This window comes from Pipistrellus hanaki, assembly GCF_964339955.1.
Source record: "Pipistrellus hanaki genome assembly, chromosome: 10".
NCBI classification, from domain to species: domain Eukaryota; kingdom Metazoa; phylum Chordata; class Mammalia; order Chiroptera; family Vespertilionidae; genus Pipistrellus; species Pipistrellus hanaki.
In genome coordinates this window covers 38,039,750-38,067,410 of record NC_140512.1, presented here as the reverse complement: position 1 = coordinate 38,067,410, position 27,661 = coordinate 38,039,750, and the positions used below count along the sequence as shown (strand labels likewise).

The following is a 27,661-nucleotide window of genomic DNA, read 5'->3' as shown; positions in this document are numbered from 1 at the left end:
TATTCAATCTTAACACTTCACAATCTATAAATTTCACTTCTTAGTTTGCACTGTATTAAGAAGTGAAATTTATATAAAAGTCAACACACTATTATCTTAAAACGTTACAGATGTAAAACAGTTGGTAAAAAATGTACACACACTGAAATGGGTGCTTTATTTTTCCTCAGTGGCCCTGCTCTTCACTGTAGGCTGAGAAATGTGGTCATTTGAGCAGATTTTCTTGCAACTACCAGGGTGGAGACTTTAGCAGAGGTAAAGGGCGGTATATCTTTCTTCTGAAAACACTGTTGACATTTCAGTGCTGCCATTAATATTTACATAATAATTAAGAAATAACTTGAAAAGACATTTTACTTTATTTTTCAGTGTAAGGCACAGAGCAACATTTACAATCTAGAAGCAACTAGTTTATTCATAAGAAATAAATTATCTTTTCAGTCATTATTTGTTCTTTACCTGAAGAAAGTGGGGTAAATAGTGCAGTTAAAACATGCGTAGGTTAATAAAAATTATTGAATTTAAAAAATGCAAATGATATTTGTGTAAAATGTTATTAACTTTAAAAAGAAAAGGCATTATTTTATATATAAAATATACATCCTACAGTGTTATAGGTAGAAAAAACTTTGAGGCACTTACATTAACAAGGAAGGAAAGCACCAAACCACTTATTTTAATATAAGAAATAGTTTACTTTGGTAACTTCGGGTTCATAAGTTGAAAACTCAATTGCCTTTTTATTCTGACAGAAATAATTCCAGTAGAGAAAACTTTCTCATTGAAGAGAATCTTAAAGTTCCCGTAAATAAAATTTGCACAACTTGTGGTGTTCAGAATGTGAAATGTATTGATAGATGGTATCTCACCAGCCTGTGGCATATAGTTTCTACTGAAATGAGTACAGTCTATGTAATTTTGATGTTTTTAATTCTCTTTGAAAAACTGAAAAACATTAAAATGTGGTTTGGTAACAACAGTGGGAACAACATACATCAATGCCTCCATGCGAACTTGCTGATGTCCAACATTGACAGTTTAGTAACCGTAACCTTCCACCTTTTAAACCAAAACCAAGGTAAAAATTGGGCGTGGAATTATAGGAATCTACTGGATGTCAAGTCCGGGAAAGGTCTGTTCTCTGATGGATGGTGAAGAGACTGAAGATGTGTAGTGGTCTGAGAGTTATTTATAGTATTTAACTCAGCTGGATAGGTTTCATTTAAAACTCCATTCGGAAACTGAAAACAAAAACAGCAATTTATTAGAATGGATCTTTAAAGTATCTTACTTAAATCATTAAATATAAAAAATATTTTAATATTTAATGATTTTAAATCTTCACTCTACATGTTAAATTTCAAATTACTGTATTACTGCTTAATTTTAAATCATTCAATGAAAAATACTGAGCACATATATTTGGTGTTCCATATATCAGGAGATCATTTGATCAAGGCATTGCCTTCGAATAGAAACTAATAAATCAAAGAGTAATAGTAATAAGTAATACGGGGTGAGGTGAAAGTAGGTATACAATATGATAGTTTATTCTTGCATTATTTTCCATCTGAACAACTATAAATTTACTTTGACCAGATTTCATCTCAAATTCTGGGGACCAGGGAATTTATTACACTTGAGATTACTACATTGGAACTGCAAATGACCTAAGTATTTCCTACTACTCAGACCATGGGTAAACCAATTTCTTATTTGTACTATACTTTTAATAGCCTGATTCTGTAATTAGGACCACTATGATTACTGTCCTAATTTGTCTTGCCATCTTACAATGAAATTGGTCTGGGTTTTATAACTACTATGGGAGAGATGGACACAGAGATAGTTCTGTAGTGTTTTATAAATACCAGAGCCTTTAGAGTACCTACTTAGTGAGAGTTATAAAAACTTTCAGATTAAAACCAAACTCTTAATTCCTTCAAATAAAATCTACCTTTAACAATAGGCTTCAGTAATCAAAATATTGATTACTTCAAAGCCTTCAAAACATATAGTAATACCCAAAGCCTTCAAAACATATAGTAATACCCACATAATCTAGATCTTCAATGATGGCAACTGTCAATTCTTCAAATTGCCCAGAGAATGTTGGATCTTAAAGAAATTACTCTAAATGTATTATCTAGAGCAGTGCTGTTCAATGGAAATGTGAGCCACATTAAAAAAGTGAAATTTTAATATATTTTCCTTAACCTAATCTAGCTGAAATTTCATTCTTTTTTTCAAATTAAATCTCCAATATTAGCAGATATTTTTAGTACACCTCATCTGGGACTAGCCACATATAGAGTGGCTACCCTGCCGAGAAGGAGAGAGATATAGGTCTACAAAATTCTTATTATTCATTAAAAAGTACTGAAGGGCCAAAACTGGTTTGGCTCAGTGGATAGAGCGTCAGCCTGTAGACTGAAAGGTCCCAGGTTCAATTCTGGTCAAGGGCCTGTACCTTGGTTGAGAGCATATCCCCAGTAGGGGGTGTGCAGGAGGCAGCTGGTTGATGATTCTCTCTCATTGATATTTCTAACTCTCTCTTCCTCTCTGTAAAAAATCAATAAAATATATTTAAAAAAAAAAAAAAAGTAGTGAAGGGATCACTGCAGAGAACGCATGAGTTCAAAATGTAATATTACACAAGTAAGTTCTTTACTAAAGAGAATATGAGGTAAGGTACCTACCTATGATTAACTTCACAGCAACGTGAAATAGACTATAGTGACTAAAGGATGTTAGGAACGAGACTAAGAAAAACTTTCACTGCCCTTTTCTATTACATAACAATGAACTTAATTTTGGTCAGGATGTTCTTCAAAAGTATGAAATGCATTTTTAAATGAACTATTTTATAATGGAAAAGCATAAATGTAAACATGCTGTGTTCCTGGATGGCCAGGGAGAGCAGATATACTCACGTTAACTTTTTTTTAAAGTGATTTAGATTTAAAGTGTGCTTGCTGCTAGAAGGGCTTTAATGACACATTTAAATAGTAAAAATACATCAACCTCAAGGCCCGTGATAGAAAGCCAGCTGTATTGCCCTTTTAAGAACATCAGAAAAAAACATTTCCCCTGATGGGATAAAAGGAGGCTATGGCACATAAAACAGAGGGATTGCTAGAGAATACAAGGAGCCTGGGGTTAAATTCCAATGACCTTCAGAGGCAATGGCATGCGAAGAAATACCTTTTAACCCAATTTCAACTATATATCAAAACACTGGGAAAATTATTTTTAAATATCAAGAAAGATAAATCAAAATCTCTATTCTAAACAATAATACTTTTAGAGGGTAACTTAAGGCAGTGGTCGGCAAACTGCGGCTCTTTGGCCCCTTGAGTGTGGCTCTTCCACAAAACACCATGGCCTGGGCGAGTCTATTTTGAAGAAGTGGTGTAGAAGAAGTTTAAAAAATTGGGCTCTCAAAAAGAAATTTCAATCGTTGTATTGTTGATATTTGTCTCTGTTGACTAATGAATTTGCCAACCACTGACTTAAGGACATATTCAGCGCTTGACTGCTTTTTCCTTTACAATTCAGCTAAAAAGGATATACTTGTACTTGCGTTTGGAACATACTGGCTTATAAAAAAAAAGTAGTCACAGACATAATTAGACATGTTCTGATATAAATGCTGTAGATAATAGATTAAATGAGTCCTGACATATAGATTAAATGAGTCCTGACATAAACTAAATAAACCCTTTTAGTGATTCTTCTTACATGATAAATACATCGTTTGAGAACATCCTTACCTTGGTTAAAAATGCCTGTGGGCCAGGCATGGTTGGACTGTACTGCATCTGAGCCATGTTGCTCTGCTGTGGTTCCAGCCGATATGGGTACATGGACACAGCTCCGGCATAACATGTCTGTGGAGTTACTAGCGTGGACTGTAGATTTAGTTCATGCTTTTGGGTTTCAGGAACTCGTAAACGTGTGACAAAATCTTCTAAGCTAGAAGTAGTGGTAGGGTATGGGGATGGTTCAAAGTTCCCTAGGGGAAAGTCTAACTGTGTCCCCTGGGACTGTTGTGCTAACACAGCCGAGTTACACGGAATAATGTTCTCTGTGTAAGGCATAGTATCGATCTCAGATTTGTAGGGAAACTCTTGATTGGTCCCAGGTAAGTCTGAAAAGACACTGTACTGCTGTAGGTCTTGCTGAGGACAATTAAAAGGCACAGATTGGTTAACGCTCCAATTTGCAAACATGCCATTGACTTGCATATGCTTCATTTTCTGGCACAGTTGCTGCTGCTCCATGGCCACCTGCGTTTGCTGATGCTGCTCCAACTGCAGGTGCTCCTGCACCATACAGCTTGAGTTCAGCGCCCTGGACGGCTGCTGCTGGTAACCTGGACACGCGAAGGTAGACTTATCTGGACACGCGAAGGTAGACTTATTTAAAGAATCTTGGACGAACGACAGGATTTCATCTGTTATGTCAATGTCTCTGAAGTCGTTCTCATCAGAAAAGTCGGCTCTGAAAAATTCCTCATTCTGCTGCATGTGTTTAATGTCTTCAAAATCAACCCCTAGGTGTTTCATCATGCTGTACAAGTCACTGTTTTTGTCAGGGAAGAGCCCTCCCTGAGCTTCAGAAAGGGTCAGGTTCATTTCCTGAGAACGACCGATTTGCTCATGTTTTAGGATATCATTTCCAGCTGGTGCAATACTGTCCTGCCAACTACTGCATGTGTCCATAGTTTCGTTTAAAAAATTTTTTAAAGGAGTACTACTGGAAGCAGGACAGAGATAAATTGACTCATCTTGTTGCATAATGGCACTGAAGACAGAACTGGGATGGGGAGAATCCTTACTGAGAGTTGACTGGGTAGCAGAATCTTTTCCACTAGCACTGTTTTTAGTCCTTATTGGTAGGGAGTCCGTTATGGTAGGAAAGGGGTTGGTTACCTCGTACAACAAAGCTTCTCCAGTGGCAAACATAAAAGGCAACTTCATAGTTCGTTTCTTTAGATGCTCTGTTCCTTCTTCATCTCTAAAATTATAAAAACAGCAAGAGAAATACAGTATATGTCAAAATAAAAGTGCTTTTCCCTACTATCAATTATTTTCCTAGTGCCATAAAATTTAAATGATTTAGAATTTGTTCTAAAGACTATACTGTTTTTTGGGACAAAGATCCCAACATGAGCACAAAAAAACAGTGAACTGCAAGAATTTGGGAATGTGAGTAGGGGAGACATCTCTAAATAAAAGCCAGAAGCTATACAGGAAAAAAGATTAGCATGATTCACAATATTTTAAATGATGTGAACACACAATTTTCATATCAAATATCGAGGAATAGTATTAAGATATACAGGATTCAGTCCATTATTGAGATAAAGACATAGGCAAATATTTTACACAACCATGTATCCTGATGTATATGTTCATGAGTTGGATTATTATTATAAAAACGTTAATTATCTCAAAATGAGTTATAGTCACTGTAATCCCTTTAGATTTTCTGGTGGGAACTGACGATTTCTAAAATGTATTATGAAAATATAAAGTGGTCAAGAAGAGCCAAGGCAATTTTGAAGGTAAACAACCATAAATATATCATCTGATCAAAATGCAGTATAGTAGAGGAAAGATGGCATTTTCGGCATTTTCAATAAATACTACTGGTCAACTGGACATATATATCCAATTTTTAAATAGACAAGCTTTCATTTTAATTCAAAAATGGAACTTAATCAATTAATATACTCATCAGAGATGATTTGGGAGGTTTGATTCCCCCTGCAAAAATTATCTACTACAACCTAAAATATAAACATAAAACTTTGTGGCACTGTAAATTATGGCTAGAGGCATTGCTTCATGAATATTGTGGAGCTTTAGTAGATATGAAAAGGAAAACTGATTTCTTATCTAAAGCCACCTGCAAAAATTTACAATGCACATACTTGACAAAAATACTCATTTCCAGAATATATAGGAAACTTAAAATCAATGCTTGCTTAGAAAACCTATGTTAAGCAAAGCAATGATATATTTACTTCACAGGTGGCACTAGCTTTTCATCTTTCCTCTACATGCGCAGGATAAAACCCTCAAGTTTTCTTTATTCTCCTGCCATAGATCTACATATTTATTCAGTAAAATGTCAATTCTGTCTTAATGTTCTTCACCTATGCCTTCTCCTTTTAAACATACTAGTCTTATTCTAACTTTTTATTTGCAGAGTAAATTCTCTTAAAGTTTTTAAAGTGTTGTTAGAATGTTTGCTGCTATCGTTTTTATTTTAAGTCTTTGTGCTTACGTTAGAGGTCTCTGAGTTGCAATGATGTAATCTGGTCTTCCGTTTTTATAAACCAAGCGGGCGTTAGACTGGATCCAAGCCCATCGGTTGTCTTTGGTGAGAAGCCTGAACACTATCATGCCACTCTCTCCGGTCTTGATCACTAAAATAAAAATAAATAAGTCAAACTTAAGTTTGATCATTTATCACCAAAGATCAAATATATTCCTGTGGCAGCTATAGAGTAGTTTATCATAAAGGATGATATTGAGTAGACAATTATTCAGTTTCCTGAAACATGCACTAGGGCTGTGGTCAGCAAACTGCGTCTCTCGAGCCACATGTGGCTCTTCCACAAAATACCCGGCCTAGGCGAGTCTATTTTGAAGAAGTGGTGTTAGAATAAGTTTATTTTGAAGAAGTGGTTTTAGAATAAGTTTAAGTTAAAAAAATTTGGCTCTCAAGAGAAATGTCAATCATTGTTCTGTCGATATTTGGCTTTGCTGACCACCGCACTAGGGTATATGCCCCTTTTATGGACATGTTAACAAGGAACTACAACTTACTCCGCATATGGTACTCAGCACAGTAGAGCATATCAGCAGCATGAAGAAACTGATACCCTGATCCTCTCATGCATAGCTCTGCTTCAGTGTAGCCCAAAACAATTTTTCCTCTGGGAAAAAGATAAATGAAGTTGAAATTACATTGTTATTTCATTCATATTAAATGGTATCAGCTATATGCTATTTGCTGCAATAGGTTTTACTTGACTCTCAGAATTTTACATTAGCAGGTGGAAATCTCTGTAACTGCTCTTTTGCTATGGCTACAAATTTCAGTTTTAGATCATTTTCTTCTCCTGAAAGAAGATTATGCAGGTAAACAAAACATTTAGTAAAAATCTAGAATGCTTGTATTCCATTTTTGAGGAGCAGGGTTTTTCAAACATCTCTTTCTATATTTGAAAGGAGAAAAACAATGACATGAATGTGATATTAAGCATTCATATATCAAAACATAATTCTCTGTAAGTTTACTAAACTTCCAGGGCTAAAGTTCAAAAAAAGTTTGTATAATTTAAAATGTAAAACAAACTAACAATCTTACTCCTTAAGCACATCAGCGTTATGACATAGAAATTGGGGCAAGTAGTATAAAAAACTATGAAAGAATAAAATGACTTGATGAACCTGAACTTATTTTAAAGATGACACTGAAAGAGTATGAAATAATAGCTACTATAATAATGTACAATATTATCTACATTATAGTTTTACATTCTATGAGAGACTTGTTGCATTGTATAATACATACATCTAATAAAAACTTTTACTTTAAGAAAAGTTTTACTTACTTGGCATCACAACCAGTAGGTGTAAAGTCTAGTTTGTGTTTTGTTCTAAAGATGAAGTTTTTGGTTCGGATTTCAAGTATGGAGGGTGGCTGAAGTGGAGTCGCTATGGCAAACAAGGCTAACTGAGGGGGAAGCACCGACCCATCTTTCCCTTTCTTGTTCTGGCCATGCAGGTACTTTAACCTCCCTTGGAAATTCATTGCCTAAAACACAAAAGATAGCTCATTAAAATGAACAATTTAAAAATCATTCCTTTTTAAAAGGCTCAGTCTTGGCCACATCTAAGGTTTTTAAAGCTGACAAATGCTACTTTCTTTCGTTCCTTTCTCCATAAGAAAACAATTCCAAAGTAGTGTGAGGACTATTCTGAAGGGACAGAAAGGTGAAACCCTCCTGGCTTTTTAATGGTCACAAGAATACCTGCATCATTTTCTAAGTGTGCAAGTGACCATGCACTCATGTTTCCTGTCTGAATAAATGGTGATCTAGTACATACTAATTTTCCAACACACATGAACTGTATTCCACATCTCAAATACAGTTTCATTAAAACGACTCATGATATCACAAAGAATGCAGAGCTCTATCAGAGGAGAGAGAGAATAATTGTAGAAGACAGAAAACAAGTGCAATTTAAGCAGGAGCATGATCTATTTAGTTGTTTAAAACAGTAATAACCAGGCCAAGGAAAAATTCTAACATCAGTATGATAATTGCACAAGAAAGAAAAGACCCAATTACACTCCTACTCCATCTTAGAAAATACATACTAATCGATCATCAGTACTATGAAAACTATCCCAAAGCAATTCTAACTCTGGGTCAGCAACATTATGACAAACATAAAAATCATTGTTTGCTAATGTTTAAGATTTGATTGTTTCAAATTCCTGCTAACTCACCAAAGTAATATGCAACGACATACCTTGTAGTCTCTTTCTCCTGTGCTGGTGGGGTGTGCTATAGTTTCTGGGGAGCTGGGGGTACACTTTGGGATACTATGCTGCCCTTTATTTTCTAAATAAAAAAACAGGGCAAGTTTTGACACAGGTTTGCATGCCTCTCTCATGTGTCACAGGCAGCCTAGGAAGCCAAGTATTGCAATTTGATGAAGAGCTCCAAGATGAATGCAACTAGACTTTCTCACAAAGGTTTTAATGACCATCTCCACTGAGGATCAGAGCATAATATGTACCTTTGGTAAAGGCTCCGAAAAGTCCTGCAGTTAGAAAACCCACCTAAAATTTGATTACTGGCTCCCAAACTTAGTTGGGCACTTTCTCTTCTGGAGTGTACTATATTAAGGGTGCAGACCATCTGCAGCCTCGGTATCCTGCCTAAACTGCTCTGTGGTTATCCTACCCAGGTATTCAGACCACGCAACAGCATCTCCTGCTACATGATGATTCTGCAATCATGAACGAACAACCATTTCTCTACGTGGCAGTTTTTTCTAGCCATGTGGAAAAGGCCAGTATAATTTCTCTGTCTAGCAGGCATTCCATCTAAAGAGAGTAAGCCTTCTTCTATTAAAGAAGGGCTACATAGTTCTTCATCACATACCTAAAAAGTCCTAAAAAGTAGGCAAAATACAAGCTTCTAGGTTATTTCCCTCTCAACCTGTGTGGATTCGGAGTTATAGAAAGGATTAAAAAAAATCACAAAAAATGATATTTTAAAAGTTATTTTCCTTAATTATTTGATGAAGTAGATTTTTTAAAGCCAAACTCAAATATAACCGAAGAATACTGGTTTCATTTCAACTATTTTATTTCTATAAATTAATAGTAAATGACAGGGTCTTAAGATTTTGCACTTTACCAGAAAACCAGACGAATTATCCAGCAGACACCGCAGCCGGCAAATGAAGCACCTCTCGATAAACAGAGAGTTTTCTGGAGGGAGCTGGTCTGGGTCATAGTAGACTTCTGGATGGGGGAGGCCATTCGCTTCTGGAGAAATAATAGCAACACATTTATTTTCCACTTTGTTGTAAAATTAAGTGTTTAGATAGTTGAAATCTGTGTTAATTTCTAAATTGGAGTCTGTACAAAAAGATAATCATTTTCAGTCCAGAAGCTAATGAAAAACTAAAATTTACTCCGTTTTTAATTTCTATTGACCAATAACTGCTAACAGTTTCCCCATTTTTTAATGCCATTTTATTTTCTTTCTAATACTTCCACAAACTTCTGGAAACACTATTTACATTGAGAAAAGGTTTTTGTGTTTGTTTGTTTTTATACTTGGATATGCTAGTTTGCTTTTTAAAAATTGTGAACTTTTGAAACACAGAACATTTTACAAACACTCCTCCCCATTTTTCACAACAGTATGAGTAATTTTATAAAATGCATTACTGAGTATGGCAACACTTTCCCACTTGATAGTCATCAATGGCTGTCACATATCTTAGATACATTCATTTTTTTATTAATAACAAATAAAATCATTATATAAATAACAAAATAAATAATTAAATAATTCATTTTTTTGTAGAATAAAACATTCTGTAGCTCACTAGCCTCTGTGTGAACTACATGTACAGACACATGGCTTTCCACTACTTTCCTACCCTCACCAAGGAGTTCTTTGCCCCCATAGGCTCTCTGCCTCTTTTCATAGAATTATATAAAAAACACCAAAACTACCTTTTTTACATTTTACTTATTTTAGAGGGAGAGGGAAAGAGAGGGCGAGACATGGATTTGTTGTGCCACTTATTTATGAATTCCTTGGTTTCTTGTATGTGTCCTGACAGGGGATCGAACCTGCAACTCTGGCATATTGGGATGGCACTCTAATCATTGAGATACCCAGGGTCCAAAGCTATCTTTTTATAAACATTCTTACCATCAATTCTTTGTCCAGAGTCTGTATGTTGTGAAGGGTTTAATCCCCAGTGTAGCTGACGCTGAAATTCAGCTCGGTCTTCAGTATGGATAAGTTCATACACACTCTGATGTATGACATCAGACTAAGGGGAAAAAACACAAATAAGATAGTACCAACTAAAGAAATAAACATGACATACTAATGTGATTTCAGAACCTAGCCAGATTAATGATGAATAAAGCAAATGACTTGCAAAATTGCAAAGCTCTCCAGTTACCCAAGACAGGAAAAGCTAGGAAGAGACTAGTTCTAATTGATAAGCCAGAAGTTATTTGCCATATAAATATTCTTCAGTTAAGTAAGTCACTTCTTCACTTATTTTTACCCCTTTTTGATCTTTTAAGTCCTACGTTTTTAACAAAACCTTATGGAAATACCCAGTTGTCTCTGACTTCTCTAAGCTGAATAATATTCATTATGTATTTTCTTCACTGTTTTCTAACAGTTTTCTGTAATTGAATTATCCTAAATAGACTCCAAAAAAGTAAGAAATATGCCTTTACCAGGGTAGAATTCTTCCTCTACTATTTGCCTCCCAGCATTTATTCCAGTGATGAGCCCTTAATCCTTAAGACAGTATTTTTCATTCATATATATATATATATATATATATATATATATATGTATATATTTTTAAATTTATTTTTACTACAACTCATGGTACTGAATACATTTTCCACCCATCACATATGTACATATACACACATGAAAGTTTCAACAAAACACTTTGTGCATTCTATTTTATGCCATACTAAACAACTAAAAAGAATAGTTGATGGTGAATCACTATATCTATGTCATTGCCCACTAAGGAGTGACAACTTGCAGTTCAATGGTGCCTAAGCCTCCACCCATGTCAGATACGAATGTCTTCTTAAAGAACATCTAGGCTCATGTGTACAAATAGGGGAAAAATAGATTGGGAAATAGCTAATCTTGTTGATTTCATGATGGATAGGAATTACATTATCAAATAATTAAGATAACTAGGTAATTAAGTTTCAAACAGGCCTTTCAATAGACATTAGTGTATTTTCCTCATAATTTAAAAAGTCTGAAAGCAGTTTTAAGGTTGGGTCAGCAAAATTATCTTCAGGAATATCTTTAGAAACTGTGGTAACAGCTAGATTCCATTAGTTTAGCTCTTTAGTGAAATCTCCCTATTAACTTGATCTTCTAGCATTAAGCCATCTCTATGACAGACATTACACAATTGCCAGAGTTATCATCTGAAACACAAGCAGGAGTATACACATTCCCTTTAAAATAAATGTTTAATGGCTTCCAGGGTGTATAGAGCACAGATTAATCTTCAGTTTAAATACTAGTGTGAACAAGCAGTTGACATCACCTGTGAGCTTGCTAGGAATACACATTCCTGGGTCCTGCTTTGATCTACTGAATCAAATACTGGGGGGGGCGTTTAAGGCCTAAAATTTTATATCATTTTATCAAGTTCTTCAGGTGAGTCTTATGCAGGTTAGAATTTAGGAACTATTGATACATAATATACCTAGCATTCAATTGTGTTCAAATAACATATTCTTTTCCCTCCAATACATCAAACACCTTAATCACTAGTCCACTTACTATTCATTCAATAACAATAAAAAACAAAAACCAGACACATTCACCTCTTTGAAAGCATTCTAGTCAATTGCTTATAGTACTTCTGTCTTTTCTTCCCTGTGTCCCCTCCACAATTGTCAACCCATCTGAATCCTACACTTTCCTTAAATTAGCTTAAATACCATTTCCCTCAGCAAAGATTCCATAATCCCCATAAATCAGAATGAAAGGTATAAACCATGGTATACCTTTACATATTACCTCATTTATTTCATAGTTGCCATATATTCTCCAGTGGATATCCATATGAATTAGATGGCAAATATCCTCTTGCCTGCTCCATTCAAACCCTATCTGCCCCTTCCCTGAATGTTTCTTTTATATAAGAGTTCCTTCATAAGTGAGCGGAGAAACACAATATGCATAAATTGCATAAACTTTTAAGGAAATTATAATGTAGTAAATTATTAATAGTATAAAATATATTAGCTGAAAACACATAATTTTTATTTTATAGCACATATCAATATTTTGATATTTTATATGTAGCAATTATCCATTGTGTCCCTAAAGTATAAGGTACATAAAAAGTACAAATTTTTTTAATGACCTGAGAATATTTACCTGCTGAAATCCCAAATAATCTTGTATAGTAGAAGAAGCATAAAAGACCAAGGCATCTGTAGTGACAACCAACACAAAGCCATTCAGAGCCTACCGAGAAAAAAGTTATAAAATCAGTATGTGACTAATAATATTGTCACTCATAAATATTGACTTCAATTAAGGCTGATACTTTTATTGCTAAAAACTCTTTAAAATGGCTAAATGATTACAAATCTCTCACTCACACACACACACACACACACACACACACACACACACACACACACACAGACATACCATACATCTGGGGAGTGGAGCATTACATGCTACTGCAGTGCAAACAGAAGTGGAATGCGACACTGGGTGACTTCTACCTCAAAATGAACTGGAAGTAATTAAACGACCCATGAATGGACTCTCCATTTACAACTGTCATCCTAATTATAAGGAACTATATTTATTAAAATTTACCTGTAATAAGAATTCTCCTTCATGAAAGTTCAGGCCTTCCCCAAAATTTGTTCTACAGTTATCCTGGATTCCATTTCTGTCAGTTGGGGAGGATTTTAGTGCAACTTTGGAAAAACCAGAAAAACAATGATACAGTAAGAAGTTTTAAAAATAAATGGTTTCCAAGGGCTGTGAAGAAAACCTCTATATACCAAACCAAACAAAAAAAGGAAATACTGGTGTGTACTATAATGACAGTAAATAACCCTTTGCCAATGGGTGATTTCCAACTCAGATGACAGAATCTTAAAAATAATTTTTGATGGTTCCCTATATAATTTTTGGAATATAACTTAGTCTAGGAATTTCAAAGAATTGTATGGTGCTGCTATAAATACTCCTCCCATTCCTATACTAGTATTATGAGAATAAGGTTCATCAAAACATAACCTATAAAAATAATTTTAATACCTACAAATAATATTCTAAACATCAACGAACTAGTGGTGGTCAAGAGAAAGAATCAACCATACACCTTATCAAGAAATATATTTCCATTAAATTTAGAATGTCTTGTCTGGTTTGGGGGTAAACTGCTGTCAGTATTCTTATTAGGTGCATGTTAAATCTACAAATTAACTCATGAAGAATTATATTTATGATGTTGAATTATTCTATCCAAGAACATGTGTGTTTTTTCCATTGGCTCAAGTCTATATTCTTTATCCCACTAGAGTGTATTGAAGTCATCCACAATAAAGATTTGCACATTATTTTTTTGTTTAATCCTAAATTTCGGACATTAGTAAAGTGGCTTCTCCTTCATTACTATCTTCTAACTGCTTGTGAATAATACAGACTGTCCCTCAAAAATGTACAAACACTTTTTTTCTGATGGCTCAGTTGATGTTTATTTCTTTTTATATTTAACCCATGGAATTAATAATTATTCAAAGTATGTGTACATTTTTGGGGATAACCTATATAAATAAAAAGAAGGCTGATGGCATGGTGAGATGTTTACTACTAGCAGTGGCATACTGTAATGTTTTTCTCCTTTATTCCCTCCCATATCTTTCTCTCATTGTGTGTGTGTGTGTGTGTGTGTGTGTGTGTGTGCATGCACACATGCATGTATGTATTTGTAGTCTGGGAGGCAACAGCTGAACAGAAATAACTACTATTTACCTATATAGAATTTTTCCAAGCACTCTCAGATATTATCTTATTTTGGAGCATGTGAACGTTGGTGTCTGATATAATTAAATTCACATCTTAGCTCTGCCACTTAACGTGTGAGCTCTTGTAGCCTATCTCCTAATATGTGAAGTGATAACTGAAATCAACCAACCATCCTGCAGGATTGCTGTGAAGAATAATGAGAATACAGGTCAAGTTCCTAGCATATGTTCAATAAATGGAAGCTTTAATGATTAGCCCCATTTCCCAGAGCTTATGGATTGAAAGTATAACCATTCAGATATAGCCACAATATCTTTCCATTTGTCTATTCTCTTTTAACCTGTGATAGTTAAATAAGAGAAACCATTAAACAAAATGGACTTTGACTTTACTTTAAGACTTCTGATTTCAGTAGATTTATGTGAGAAAGATAACGAGGCTTGGTGAAAACTGGAGACTTACTAATAACCAGCTTTTCTCTCGATCTGAGTAAAGCATCCTATATAATAAAAGCATAATATGCTAAGTGTCCGACTGATCAGTGGACTGCTGGACCATTTGTTATGATGCACACTGACTACCAGAGGGCACATGCTCTAACTGGTAGTAGGTTAGCTTGCTACTGGGGTCTGGCCAATTGGGAATGAGAGGCCGAATGGGGACTGAGTAAGAGGGCCAGGCACACCCTGGGACCCTCCCACAGTCCCTCCCCTGCCGGCCAGCCAATCTCCCATGGGCCCTACCCAGCTGGCCGGTCCCATTGGCTTCAATCAGGACTGGGTGAGACTGCCCCTATTGCTGACCAGGCTGAGGGACCCCACCTGTGCACTAATTTGTGCACTGGGGCACTAGTCATATAAAACCATTTCTTGTTTGAAGTTCATGTTCTGGTAAATCATCAAGTGCCACACTGGGATCTCATGCTAAATTCTTGCCTTTGCAGAACCTGAAACATATCTCTTTGAAAGAAGAGGCCAAAAGTCTGGCCTCTGAATATAACAACTACAAAAGGCCAGACAACAGATTTCCTTAGGCCAAAACACATTTTTAGGTAAATTAATCGATCTAACAGTCAATCAAGACCAAAGGGAATGCTTAATCTCTTCTCACTGAAAGGGCTTCTTCTCCTTTTCTACTGTGTAGTTTTGTTGTTGTTTGCTTTCTAATGGCTCTTTGCTTTTTAATGGACAAATTTGCTTAAATGCATTAAAACTTCATGATGTCAGGGTTAACTCCACTTTTTTTTTTTTTTCCAAAATCTCCAGTATGTGGCACAATTTAAGTTATACCAAATATCAGTAAGTTTTCTATGAAAATAATAGCAAAAATATACACACAAAAATAAAACTCTTACATTAGGAAACTAGTGAAACAATCTTGAAAATTGACACTAACAAGTGTAAAATTTAAACTCTCTAAATTATCCTAGTAGGAATCTTTTAAAATTAATTTTTAATCAATAGAATTGATGTTAGTTCCAACTAGAGTTATTGGCCCACTGAGAAGATGAATAAGGAATGAAAGAAACCATTCATCTCAGAGTAATTTACAATTTGTTTTGGGCCTCGTATTTGGGATATTAGCCAGTGTAATTATGCATTAGGCAGACTGCCTTTAAGTAGGGAATCTAAGCCATGGAAATAAAGAACTAGAAAAGAATGTGAAAAATATTAAGTACCAAATGATATTTAACTAAAGTATTACAGGAACTTGAGACAGAAAAGAAGAAACTTGTTCTAAACAGCAACGCCTACCATTCTAAATGTTGGAAGGACATTGTATGTCAAGCAGTTTCCATGTATTATATCTTATTTAATGTTTATAATAGTCTTATGAGAGTGGACGTTCTTGACCTTTCAATATTTTTGGAAACTGAGGCATATATAACTACTGCTTAAGTGGGAAAAGTGACAAGTGCATTTTGGGGAAGGATCACTGGAGGGAACTTGGAAAAACAAACGAATGTTTCTGTTGCTCTCATGTTTAAGGTTAATAATCTGTAAAGGATTTAAGTAAATATTGTGCAAGGATGCGTCCAGGAAGGGTGAACTCCCTTTCCATTGTCATCTAAAAAAATACAATGTGACATTTTAGAAAACTTCTTTGATGTCCTGGCCTTTCAACCCTAGTTATGTAATTTATGCCTTCCATGAAGTTTGATCTCTCTTTCTTTATATACTCACTACCTCTCCCTTCTTAAAATTATTAGAAGCTATAGTAACTAATACTACTCACTTTCACACATACATCTCATGCCTTGGTTAGAAAGCAGCAAGAGTCAGAAAGTGACCTAGGATGCTGTCATCAGTGCCTCTCCCTAGCATCTGAGTGGCCTTCAGTAATTTCCTTAGTAATAATATACATACTGAGCACACATTGTATGTCAAGCAGTTTCCATGTATTATATCTTATTTAATGTTCACAATAGTCCTATGAGAGTGGACATTCTTGACCTTTCAATATTTTCGGAAACTGAGACTTATGGAGGTTAAAAACCTTTCCCAAGGTCATAGAGCTCTAAGTGGCAGAGCCTGGATTAGAGGTAGCCTGACCCTGAATGTGTTTGCTATTATTAACCAGCTACCAGACATCTCCCTCTGCTAACTCCTTTCAACCTTTAGTTCCCTCATCTTTAAATGAGGAAGTGATAGATCTGGAGACAAATTCTTGTGAAGCCTAAAATAACATGTTGAGTACCTGGGTAATAGGACCTGGAATCTATAACTCACAGCTATATACTGCATTTACACACCCTCAAACCATTATGGAAAACTAACACTAAGTGCACACCAGGAATAGTGGCGTATTTTCTCATCTCTAGAGAGTACTAAGTATCCAGTAAGACTTTTGTGATACCCACAATGCTATCTACAACAAAGACTTGAAAGTACTATACAACAGCAAGTTGCTATAAAAACTATATGCCTATTCAGATGCATAAGGACACTTTTAACATATATCATGGGAATTAAATATACGATAGTTCGTAGAAAGAAAATGTAATCTCTGAAAAAACGTCTCTAGCTGATTCTGCTACTTGGGGAGGATTTGCATACTAAACAGACATTTGTTAAAATCCCATGTGTGCAGATGTGACATTGAACATTCAATGAAATATTAATAAACTAAAAATATTTCAACTATTTCTTCACTGAAAGATCAATGAAGTACAAATAAAACTTTAACTGATGATGGAATTTAAGTGTAAATATATTAAGCTTATCAAACTGTCCCATTACAGACTGATTCAAGTCTTATTCCCACATGCATTTAACCATATCCATATTTCCTAGTACGGCACTTTTCTTCCTTATATATCTAAGCTCAGATTTCCATGTTTCCCTATAAGCCAAGTATTTCCTCTCCAGAAAATAGACTCTGAATTGTTAGAGAAATTCAAGAGGAAGAAATATTGGCATGTGGTAAACTATATTTTGTATTTTGTTACTATAGCTTGCATTTAAACAGAATGAGGAGATGATAAAATGTCTTGCCAGGGAAAATCATAAGCCTTTTAAATCTAATTGAATTCAATTTATTTTATAATATTTATCATCTTCTTTAATACTTCTGGAAGAAAAAGTTAAATTCCATTCCCACACTGATATAAGCATAAAAGAGAGCAAAGCTATAACTTATAAAATCCAACTACATAAACTTTTGTAAATTAGGTAGGGTTAAATAATGCAATATTTCTTAATGAAAAGGAAAACATATTTGGTTTAGCAAGCATACTGTATCCACACTTTCTACTCTCACCAAAGCAAACTATGTCACTTGTCCTTGAATAAAGTGTCTAAAGTTGAATGTGTGCCTCTTCTGAAACAGAGAGGGGGTAATAAATTATTACACATTATATAAAAAAAAGGCTGAAAATTACAAATTAATTCAACAAAGGGATTCTCAGGTTATATTAAAATCAGGTCCATATGCCTCTACGTATATTCAACAATGAAGTTCTCTATTAAAAAAATAAAAAGTAAAATATTATTTTGCAAAAATTGTTTATCATTGATATAACAGTTTTAATTGTGACACTTCCTTCACAAATCTCTTATTTTTAGGACAAATCCACTGCCAACTCAAAACATCAGGCAAGCAAGCACTTTTCCTGTCCTGAGAGGACGAAGACAACGTGGACCGTGGAGGGTAAAGGTCTTATCTAAGGCCACAAGATTAGTGAATGAATTCCCTTTACATCTCCTGCCTGCAGGTGCTTTGCTTACATGACACTCTCCCGGTACCAGGCTGAGACAGAGAGAGGGAATGCTGGCTTCATCACACACAGACTGGACACCTCAAACTAGACACTGTCAAGAATCCAGCTGACACTGAAATAACCTCTAAAACTGACCAAAAAGGGCATTCCCACATCAAGTGGGCAAACTGAAGGCTCGAAGAAACAGAAAGGATTCAATAAGGACAATTTTAGGTTGAGTTGAGCCAATTTGACTGCTTACCACCCACTGCTGACACTTGAATGGTTTGATGGCTTCTATGGACAACCAAGAACCAGAAATTACCTACTTCATTTAGTATTATTATTCCATTTTTGTTTACACTTTCATGTGCCATTTTCTCTTTGGCCCTCTAAGAATTTGAAACACCAAATGAAAGCAATTTCAAGTGAACACATTATCACATACTATAGTTTCAGATTTCACACATGCACAAATTTTCTTTCCTCTACCTCTGACCATCATTAAGACATTTCATCTTTGGTATTCTTCTTCTTACTCTATATACTTTCCCCTGGAAGTTTTTAATAGCTCCTACGGTTTAAAATATTAGTCCAACTATATTATAATGATTCCAAAATCTAAATCTCAGCCATGAACAAATAAATTTGAGCTGATTAATACTGGTTGATCAAAACATCAAAAAGCTGTAAGAGCAGGATTTAAAAATAAAAAGATTAATAAATAAAAATTAGTCATAATGTGTGTCATTACAGGCCTTAAAATGATTAATGTTATATGAACACAATTTCTAAAACACTGTTATGTGAAGATGTAATTTTCCATTAACCAGGTCACAAAACATCGTAAAAGAATCAAGTGATTTAATTATAGACATTTAAAACATATATTTGGGAAAAAATAAAAACAAAAAATCGCCTTTTAGTATTATCTCTTCCCTCCCCCCAAAATAAGACTAAAGGTTAAATTTATGACCAACTCAACCATTCATAGTCAAGCAATTAAGGATCCTAGTCATAAAACACTTGGTAATGATCAAAGAGAAAACCCATTAAAGTAATAAATTTAAGACAGGAAAGAAGCAAAACATGTAATAAAGGATGTAATGAGTTTGAATTAGTTTGAATCTTTGATATATATTTGTCACATTTTTTTAAAATGTGTCAAAGCAAACAAAAAACTCAGAGATGAGAGTAACCTGTAGAAAATAATATTAAACTTAATCATAAAATCTAATGAACTTCACACTTTAAATTAGAATATGGGATGAAAAAGAGATATTTTCTGATCCAAAGAGTTTATATTATTGAGTGTAAGAGCCAAGATTTGAATACAACCTTAACCTGACTCCATATGAATACTATTATTTTTATTCATATTTCAATTTACATGGATTTGATTTTATAAAGTCCATAAATTAAAATTCAAAAGAATCTCTAAATTTTATCATTTTAGTTACTGAAGGTGTCATAAATATTATAGAGTTTCATATTTAAATGTGAATTCTGGGGGGGAAATACATAGCTGAATTACAATGTAAAAAGGCTAATGCCATGGCTAAATTAAACTGAATACTATTTGATGATTTCAAATGTGCTGACCTTTTATGCAAACAAACCCACTTTGAACATTTCTAGAATTAGGAGAATATGAGGGATAAATTCCAGTTATAAATTAAATAACTTATGGGGATTGTAATGTATAGGGAATATATATATATATATATATATATATATATATATATATATATATATATATATATATATATATACCCAGCGACCAGAACACTGGAACAAATGGTTGCTATGATGCCCACTGTGGCTGGACAACTGGCCTGATCTGCCGCAGGGCTGGCCAGCCAGCCTTCCATGTTCCCTTCGCCCAGCCAGCCCAGCCTTGATTGGCCCCCATCAGGGTGGACCAGCTGGACCCCACCCATGCACGAATTCATGCACCGGCCCCTCGTATAGTCAATAATATGGTAATCACTTTGTACAGTGACAGATACAAACCCATTTAACTTCATACAATGTCAACCCTTCAAACAACTTTTTCCTTCATTTTTACAGCTCATTCTTGGCATTGATACAAGTATATGTGTGTGTGTGTGTGTGTGTGTGTGTGTGTGTGTGTATATATAGTTTTTCAAGATAATGTTCTTGTTACAGATACCAGAACAGGACTGAAATCCAGGGAAACATGCAAGTGAAAGCTGAATAAACACAATAGCTCTCTTTTAAAAAGCTAATGAACCAGAAATGAACTGTTAAAGCACCTACCAAAGGAAGACTAAGAAGGGAGCACAAATAATTTTTAATTTAAAATGAAGTCAGCAAAGACCCAAGGTAATCGGGGAAGTTGAATAAATGTTAAGATCATCACATAATATCAACTGTTCTCATCCTCTCCTCACACAGCATATTTTACAATTGAGATTTGAAATACTCTAGTATGCAAATAATACACTTTATAAAATGGTGATTATTTTAATGATTCAAAACTCAGATTTCCCCCTACATTACTAGTTTACAAATTAACCAGAAAACTATTCCCAATGACATTTGCAAATGCAAGATTAGGAATTAGAAACTCAGATCCCTAAACTCACTTTTGTCAGATTTAATGCATTTGCACAAAAGCATGTTTCTGTTTCTCGGAAAGAAAAATTATTTCCTTTCTACAAAGTAAATGTATTCATCTCACTATTTAAAGGGTCATATGGAATGACCCATGACTCAGACAGCATGTTGGAGGTAAAAGATTTCTCAGTTAATGATTACATTTTAAATGATGCAATATTTACTCTGAATATTTTACTAAATTATGTCATTGATCCCTACTACTGTCTCATAGAAAGAAGACTTTTCCGTCTTTTTATCTCAGATATTTGTGTCTCAACAGAGAACTTGAATTAGTTATTCCCAAGTTTTTAATTCTGGGGATTGCTGTCCAAAATGAGAATGATTTAAACATACTACTTACATGATGATAAATATTTTAAAAGACAATAATGAACTCTAATTCAAATTTTCATATGAAAATTACTCTTACTAGCAATAAAACATTACTGTACCTATTCAGATTGGTCAACAAGACCAATGCCCACTGTTTCATCCTGACACTGAGAGAGACAGTATAGAAGGAAACTACCCTTTCTCTGAAGATCAACCAATTTCAAAGGCTGGAATGGAACTGCCCACATCCTACTCTCTCTTAATAAACTGTTATTGATCACAGTCATGAAGTTATTTTATAGTAAATGTTTTCTATCTCAGAGGTATTTGAGTTTAATACTCATTTTGTGGTTTGTTTCTTCCTTTTATGTTCCACTTTTTTTTTTTTTTTTAATTATTATTAAACAAGGCCAGTATAATCTTAACATTCTGGAATTTGGTGAGAAGGTTTAAAGATGACTTTAAGGATTTTAGGGCCTCTTCCAGTCTGCATCCCCAGCACGGAAGTGCACACACTCCTCAGGTCATAGCTCCATTTGCCCACTTATCTGTCGCCGGGCTCCCTGCTGCTATGACTTAATCTCTCCTGAGAGGTGAAAACTTGCACTTAACAATGTTTAATTGCCAACATCAGAAAACAGCAATTTTGGATTTCTATTATTTGCTAAAAACGAAAGGATCTCCAGAAATACTTCAAAAATACAATAATTTAGAGAAGTCTTTAAAAAATAAGAATAAGCAAGGAGGAATATAAGGTAACACAGAAGAGCAGTGCTACCGAGGAAAACTGACTTAGAACTTATGCAGCTTCTACTGTTTTAATTATTATTTCTGTTATTAGTCTATGATTAATCCCAAAATGTGTCTAAATGTGTCCACTGTGCAGAAATAAAAAAATAAATAAACTATCACCTTATTCTTAAACTTTTCATGTCTCAAATTTGCAAAGGTGATTTTTTTTTTTAAACTCCCGAGGCCTATGTGTACATCCCATCACTGCTGACAAAATAAAAATGTAACAAGACTGCCAGCCTGCTGTGAAGTACAAAAGGAGCATCTAGCAAAGAAGAAAAGGTGCAGTGGCCCAGGAACAAGGTGATAAATATAAAGTGATGACAAAGGAATGCAGAGGATGGCTAAGGAAGGCACTGGCAGTCTGAAAGCACCAAGGAAAGAGAGAGTGATACTAACAAGTTCAAAAGAGGCGACAGAGATTTGACATTTGAGACCTTGAATACATCAACATGTCTCACTGTCCAACCCAGCCAGTCACAGACCATGTAAGAACTCTGACTGCAACAATTCAATAAAACAAATTATTTCTTGCATCTGGATATTTATAGCCAGAGAATAAACTAATTGGTACAACCAACAATGGCAAATTGGCTATTAACAGAAATATTATCTGGAAATAGTAAAAAGAATATTAATATCTTAAACAAGCCCCAGAAATGTATGTCTAAACACATCAATCTAGAATATTCTATATGAAATTTACATTGCTTTTCAGACATAAGTTAATGAAATAAAGTTAATAAACATTTATTGAATGCCTACTATAGGGCGGGCATTGCTTTAAGTGTTTAAGCTATTATCAAGGAACTTCCATTCTAGTGAGAGAAATAGGCAATTATCTGGCATGGTGAAGTGCATCCCCCAATAAAGCACTATATTGTAACATTTCTGAAATGACTATGTCATCTGTAGCATCAGCAAAGACTAAAACTGAAAAATGATTCTCTGAGCTTCATTGCCTAGAATATATATGTAGTTCAAGAGTTTTTAAGGATTAAACATTCAAAGTTTCCGTCAAGTATGTCTTTAATTTAAGCCTGAACTAATAACACATCCCTTTAAAATACTTCTTAGATGTTGCATTACCAGTATTTAATGTACATTAATAATATACTGTATGTCAGTTTCTGAGACACTAGACCTTAAGCTATTAGGGCAGAAATGTTTTTTCCCTTTATTTCTTCTTTGTGAATTCAGAACTCATGCAGGGTTTAGAAAAAAGCACAACCTTGAATTACAAAATTTATCATAAAACAATTTAAATTTAATAGTATTAAAGAACTGCTTCTAACCTTAACTGAGAGAATGGTTGTCTTGTTCAAGCACTTCAGTTATATTTTAGGATGTTTTAATTAAATATGTATAAATGTTAGTGTTGTACTTAAAAACTTTTAAGTATTGCTTAAGCAGGATAGCAGAGCCCCAAAGTTTAAAAAGATCCATCCAAGTTAGATTATTTAAACTTGCAATAAATAGATGTATTTTCTTGGAAAAATATCTATTGTTACAGTAAAACTTGAGTTTCCTTTCTAACAAGATTGTATGATTACTCGTTTATATTGTCCTTTCCTCAGGAATTCACACACCCCCTGTTTGCATCCTGTTATTCACTTGGAGCTTCCCTTAACTTCACTAGACTGTTTCCCTAATAGTGGTTTTAGCACACAGAAATCCTACTGACTGCCAACAGTTTGCATGTAGTATGCCTTCAGGTCTAAGGATTACCTTAAAATTTTACCCTGTGTTCTCTCAAAAATATTGCATTGCCATCCTAGACCACTGGACACAACTTTGGGATCTTTTTTTTTTTTTTTTTTTTTTACTGATTTTTTCCCCCTTACATTCCATCTAACTCTGTTCTTGTATTTGGCACAACCTAAGAAACTGTTTAGTGTATGCTTGCCACTGAAGCTCAAGCAAATTTATTTGTTGTCTTCCTCAAATTTTGTACATTTGGATTTCTCTTTCTGAAGGTAAACAATGTTTTTAAAAGTTAATTCAGTGTTTTATCAAGGCCATATTAAATCATTGCCTCAGATTCATCTAGGCTGCTTATTAAAAACTAGACGCCTGGTACACAAAATTCGTGCACTGGGAGGGGAATGTGTGTGCTTAGCCTGCTCTGTGCCCTCTTGCAGTCCAGGAGCCTTTGGGGGATGTCTGACTGCTGGGGAGCAGGCCTAAGCCAGCAGTTAGACATCCTTAGCGCTGCCGTGGAGATGGTAGGGGGTCCCACCACCGCTGCTGCGCTTGCCAGCCATCAGCCTGGCTTCTGGCTGAGTGGCGCTATCCCTGTGGGAGCACACTGATCATCGGGGGGTAGCTCCTGAATTAAGTGTCTGCCCCCTGGTGGTCAGTGTATATCACAGCGAGTGATTGAGCATCCTTAGCATATCGTTAGCATATTATGCTCTGATCGGTTGAATGGACGACTAGACACTTAGCATATTAGGCTTTTATTATATAGGATACAGATTCCTGATTTCAACATAGAACTTATGTAAAATCAGCATAAAAGGGGCATGCCCTAGAACACATGTGTCAAACACAAGGCCCGCGGGCCAAATCCGGCTGGCCAGGCCTTGCAATGTGGCCCACACCGCGCTGTCATCACTGCACTCCGCTGTCAGTTTATGACATTGTCAGTTTATGACTGTTCAGTAAACCATTCGGCCCGCGATTTAGGCTGGATTTTAGATTTTGGCCCCTTCTCTGATTGAGTTCGACACCCCTACCCTAGAATGTGCATTTTTAACAAGCTCTTCAGGCTATTCTGAAGCACAATAAAAACCAGTAATACAAAGGACCTACAATTCAAGATAATATAACTGATTAAGAAATGATGCAAATAGGGGAATAAGAAACTACCACCAAATGCCCTGAACCAGAACAAAAAATAAAGTCATTAATAGAGCTAAGAAAATCCTTTGTAACAACTAAGAATTCCATAATCAGCCTGCTAAACTATGACATTCTTTGGAAACTCCTTAAATTGAGGTACTGAACATGACACATATCTAATCATGAAAAAAATATGTATGTAAATGTATACATTAAATATACATATATATTAGTATGTGTATATGTGTGTGTGCATGCACACACAGCCTAGAAAGCAGGAATTATGTAAGTATTAAATAGCACACTGGCTATACATCCACTAAGCAGCTCGGTTCTGCTCCACTACTTCTAAACAGGGAACAACTTGTACACTTTTTTTTATTATTATTATTTTTTAAAATATATTTTATTGATTTTGTACAGAGAGGAAAGGAGAGAGAGAGTTGGAAACATCGATGAGAGAGAGTCATCGATCAGCTGCCTCTTGCACACCCCCTACTGGGGATGTGCCCGCAACCAAGGTACATGCCCTTGACCGGAATCGAACCCAGGACCTTTCAGTCCCCAAGCCGACGCTCTATCCATTGAGCCAAACCGGTTTCGGCTGTACACTTTTTTTTCTCTCTCTGTAATATCTAGTTTGATTTCTCATTGTAGAGCAGCAGGAAATGAAAAGGCAAAATGACTCACATCAATAAATCTTTATCAGAGTCAAGGAATACTAATGCTTTCCTGGCTTCCAGAATGTTCACTAACTATCTAACTCTTAGTGCAGACAGAGACCACACCTTACATGTCATGGAGCCCGACCATAAGGCCAAGCAATAAGCACAGCAAGTGAAGAAATGCTGGGGATCAAGGCAGCATTCCAGGAAGCTGGGAATGGCCTCGGGGTACAGTCAACCACAGGGGCTCCTAAACTGCCACATGCAGCATTTAGCCCCACCACCAGAATGTATGATGCCCTAGGTCTGGGGTGGGGCCCAAGATCTGACACTGCTCAGAGTTCCCAGGTGATGCGAATCTGCTTGTGTGCAGACTACACTTGGAGCACTATGGATCTGGAAATCCCATGTTTTTACCATGTAAATGGTTCCCGTTAAAGAGAAGTAACTGAGACATGGTCAGGAAAAACAACATAGGGAATCTGGAAACTTGGGTTCTAGTTCCAACTCTCCCATAAAATGGCTATACAGCTGATACACACACACAACATACACCAATGACTATCACATAACTCATCTAGAAGATGAAGGGTCTGATACAGATGAAAACAGAAAATTCAAAGACTTTTTATATAGATCAGAGAAAATTTAAATGTCTACTTTGAACCCTTGAAATTATTAGCTTCAAACCCATGTTTATTGCCTTGATCACAACCATTAAACCATATAGCTTTTATCCAAAATAAAAAATAGCAACAGCAAAAGATAAAAAAGATGCTCAGATTGAACACTAACTCTGTTCTAAATATAACCATCTAAATATAAACCTAAAAGGTAATAACTGTTTTTGCAATATTCTAAACACAAATTAAAAATTCAAGTATATGCACATGTGTCCAAGGCAGCAGTATCAGCCCCATCTGAGAGCATGTTAGGAATGCAAAGTCTCTGGGCATACTTCAACCTCCTGCATAAAAACCTTCCTCTTTCAAGATCCTAAGTGATTTGTAAGTACACTGCAGTGTGAACGCACTGACAGGCCACTGAGATTTTATTAATCCTTTACTGTTTGTAAAATAACATTATACATATAAAACACTGAACATTTTCTGAAAAAAATCTACTTCTGACATATGAACAGATAAAAAGAAATCAATAAATGGTTTAACATAAAAAGACTCATTGAAACATTTCAAACAAAAACTTCCATTTTGCATGTTTCATGAAGAGAAAATACTATATGATTAAAAGGTAACTAATATCAACTAGCTCTAATCCCTAACTTTGCAGCTGCATAAAGTGAGGTAGGGAGTTGCTAACTACAATAGTTTGAATGGAGACTGAAGTCCAATTCTATTAACTCCTATAATGAAATGCCTTTTTCAGTGGAAAAGAAAACTTTTAATTACATGTTCCTAGTTGAACATACAGTTAATATAAAGCAGAAGTATACATAATTTTGAAAGGATAAATGAAATGATCCATCTATAAAAACATACTGAAGGAAATCCATAATAGTTATTATGTGTTTTACTCTTTCCAGTAAAAAAAAGAGAGAAGGAGACTTCCAAAAAGCAAATTGGAAAAAGAAGTGGAACTGGAAACTGACATACTTAATATGAGCATAAGCTCCAAATCCATAATTATCAAAGAATGACACCACATTATCATTTAATGGCAGCATCTGTTTAATGAATAAATCTGGAAAACTGACTTTTGGAAATATGAGAATTTTGGCTTTGCTACTTAACTTTTATCATACAGCAATAAACAAAACTTTTTCACATATGGTTAATTTTTGCAGTTTCAACACAGAGCAGCCAAATTCAACGTAAGTATTTTATAAGCGACTATAGAAAAATTAAACCCTTTTGT

At 35.1% G+C, this 27,661-nt stretch overlaps 1 protein-coding gene and 1 long non-coding RNA gene across 2 annotated transcripts in view; both read right to left on the bottom strand.

The window, feature by feature from the left end:
• Positions 1–946: 946 nt before the first annotated feature.
• AHR (aryl hydrocarbon receptor) overlaps positions 947–27,661 on the bottom strand; it is a 39,512-nt gene continuing 12,797 nt past the window's right edge. Inside the window, exons 3-11 of the mRNA XM_084896469.1 lie at positions 13,172–13,275; positions 12,719–12,808; positions 10,484–10,607; positions 9,452–9,582; positions 7,631–7,833; positions 6,840–6,949; positions 6,295–6,436; positions 3,774–5,019; positions 947–1,241 (exon numbers count right to left, since the gene is read on the bottom strand). Of these exons, the coding sequence (XP_084752595.1) occupies positions 1,098–1,241; positions 3,774–5,019; positions 6,295–6,436; positions 6,840–6,949; positions 7,631–7,833; positions 9,452–9,582; positions 10,484–10,607; positions 12,719–12,808; positions 13,172–13,275 (2,294 nt within the window). The 3' untranslated portion in view covers positions 947–1,097. The remainder of the gene's footprint in view (positions 1,242–3,773; positions 5,020–6,294; positions 6,437–6,839; positions 6,950–7,630; positions 7,834–9,451; positions 9,583–10,483; positions 10,608–12,718; positions 12,809–13,171; positions 13,276–27,661) is intronic.
• LOC311628896 lies at positions 15,600–27,657 on the bottom strand. Its single transcript, XR_014796100.1, has 2 exons — positions 25,016–27,657; positions 15,600–24,807 (listed from the first exon to the last, which is right to left on the bottom strand). It is a non-coding gene; the product is annotated as an uncharacterized lncRNA (long non-coding RNA).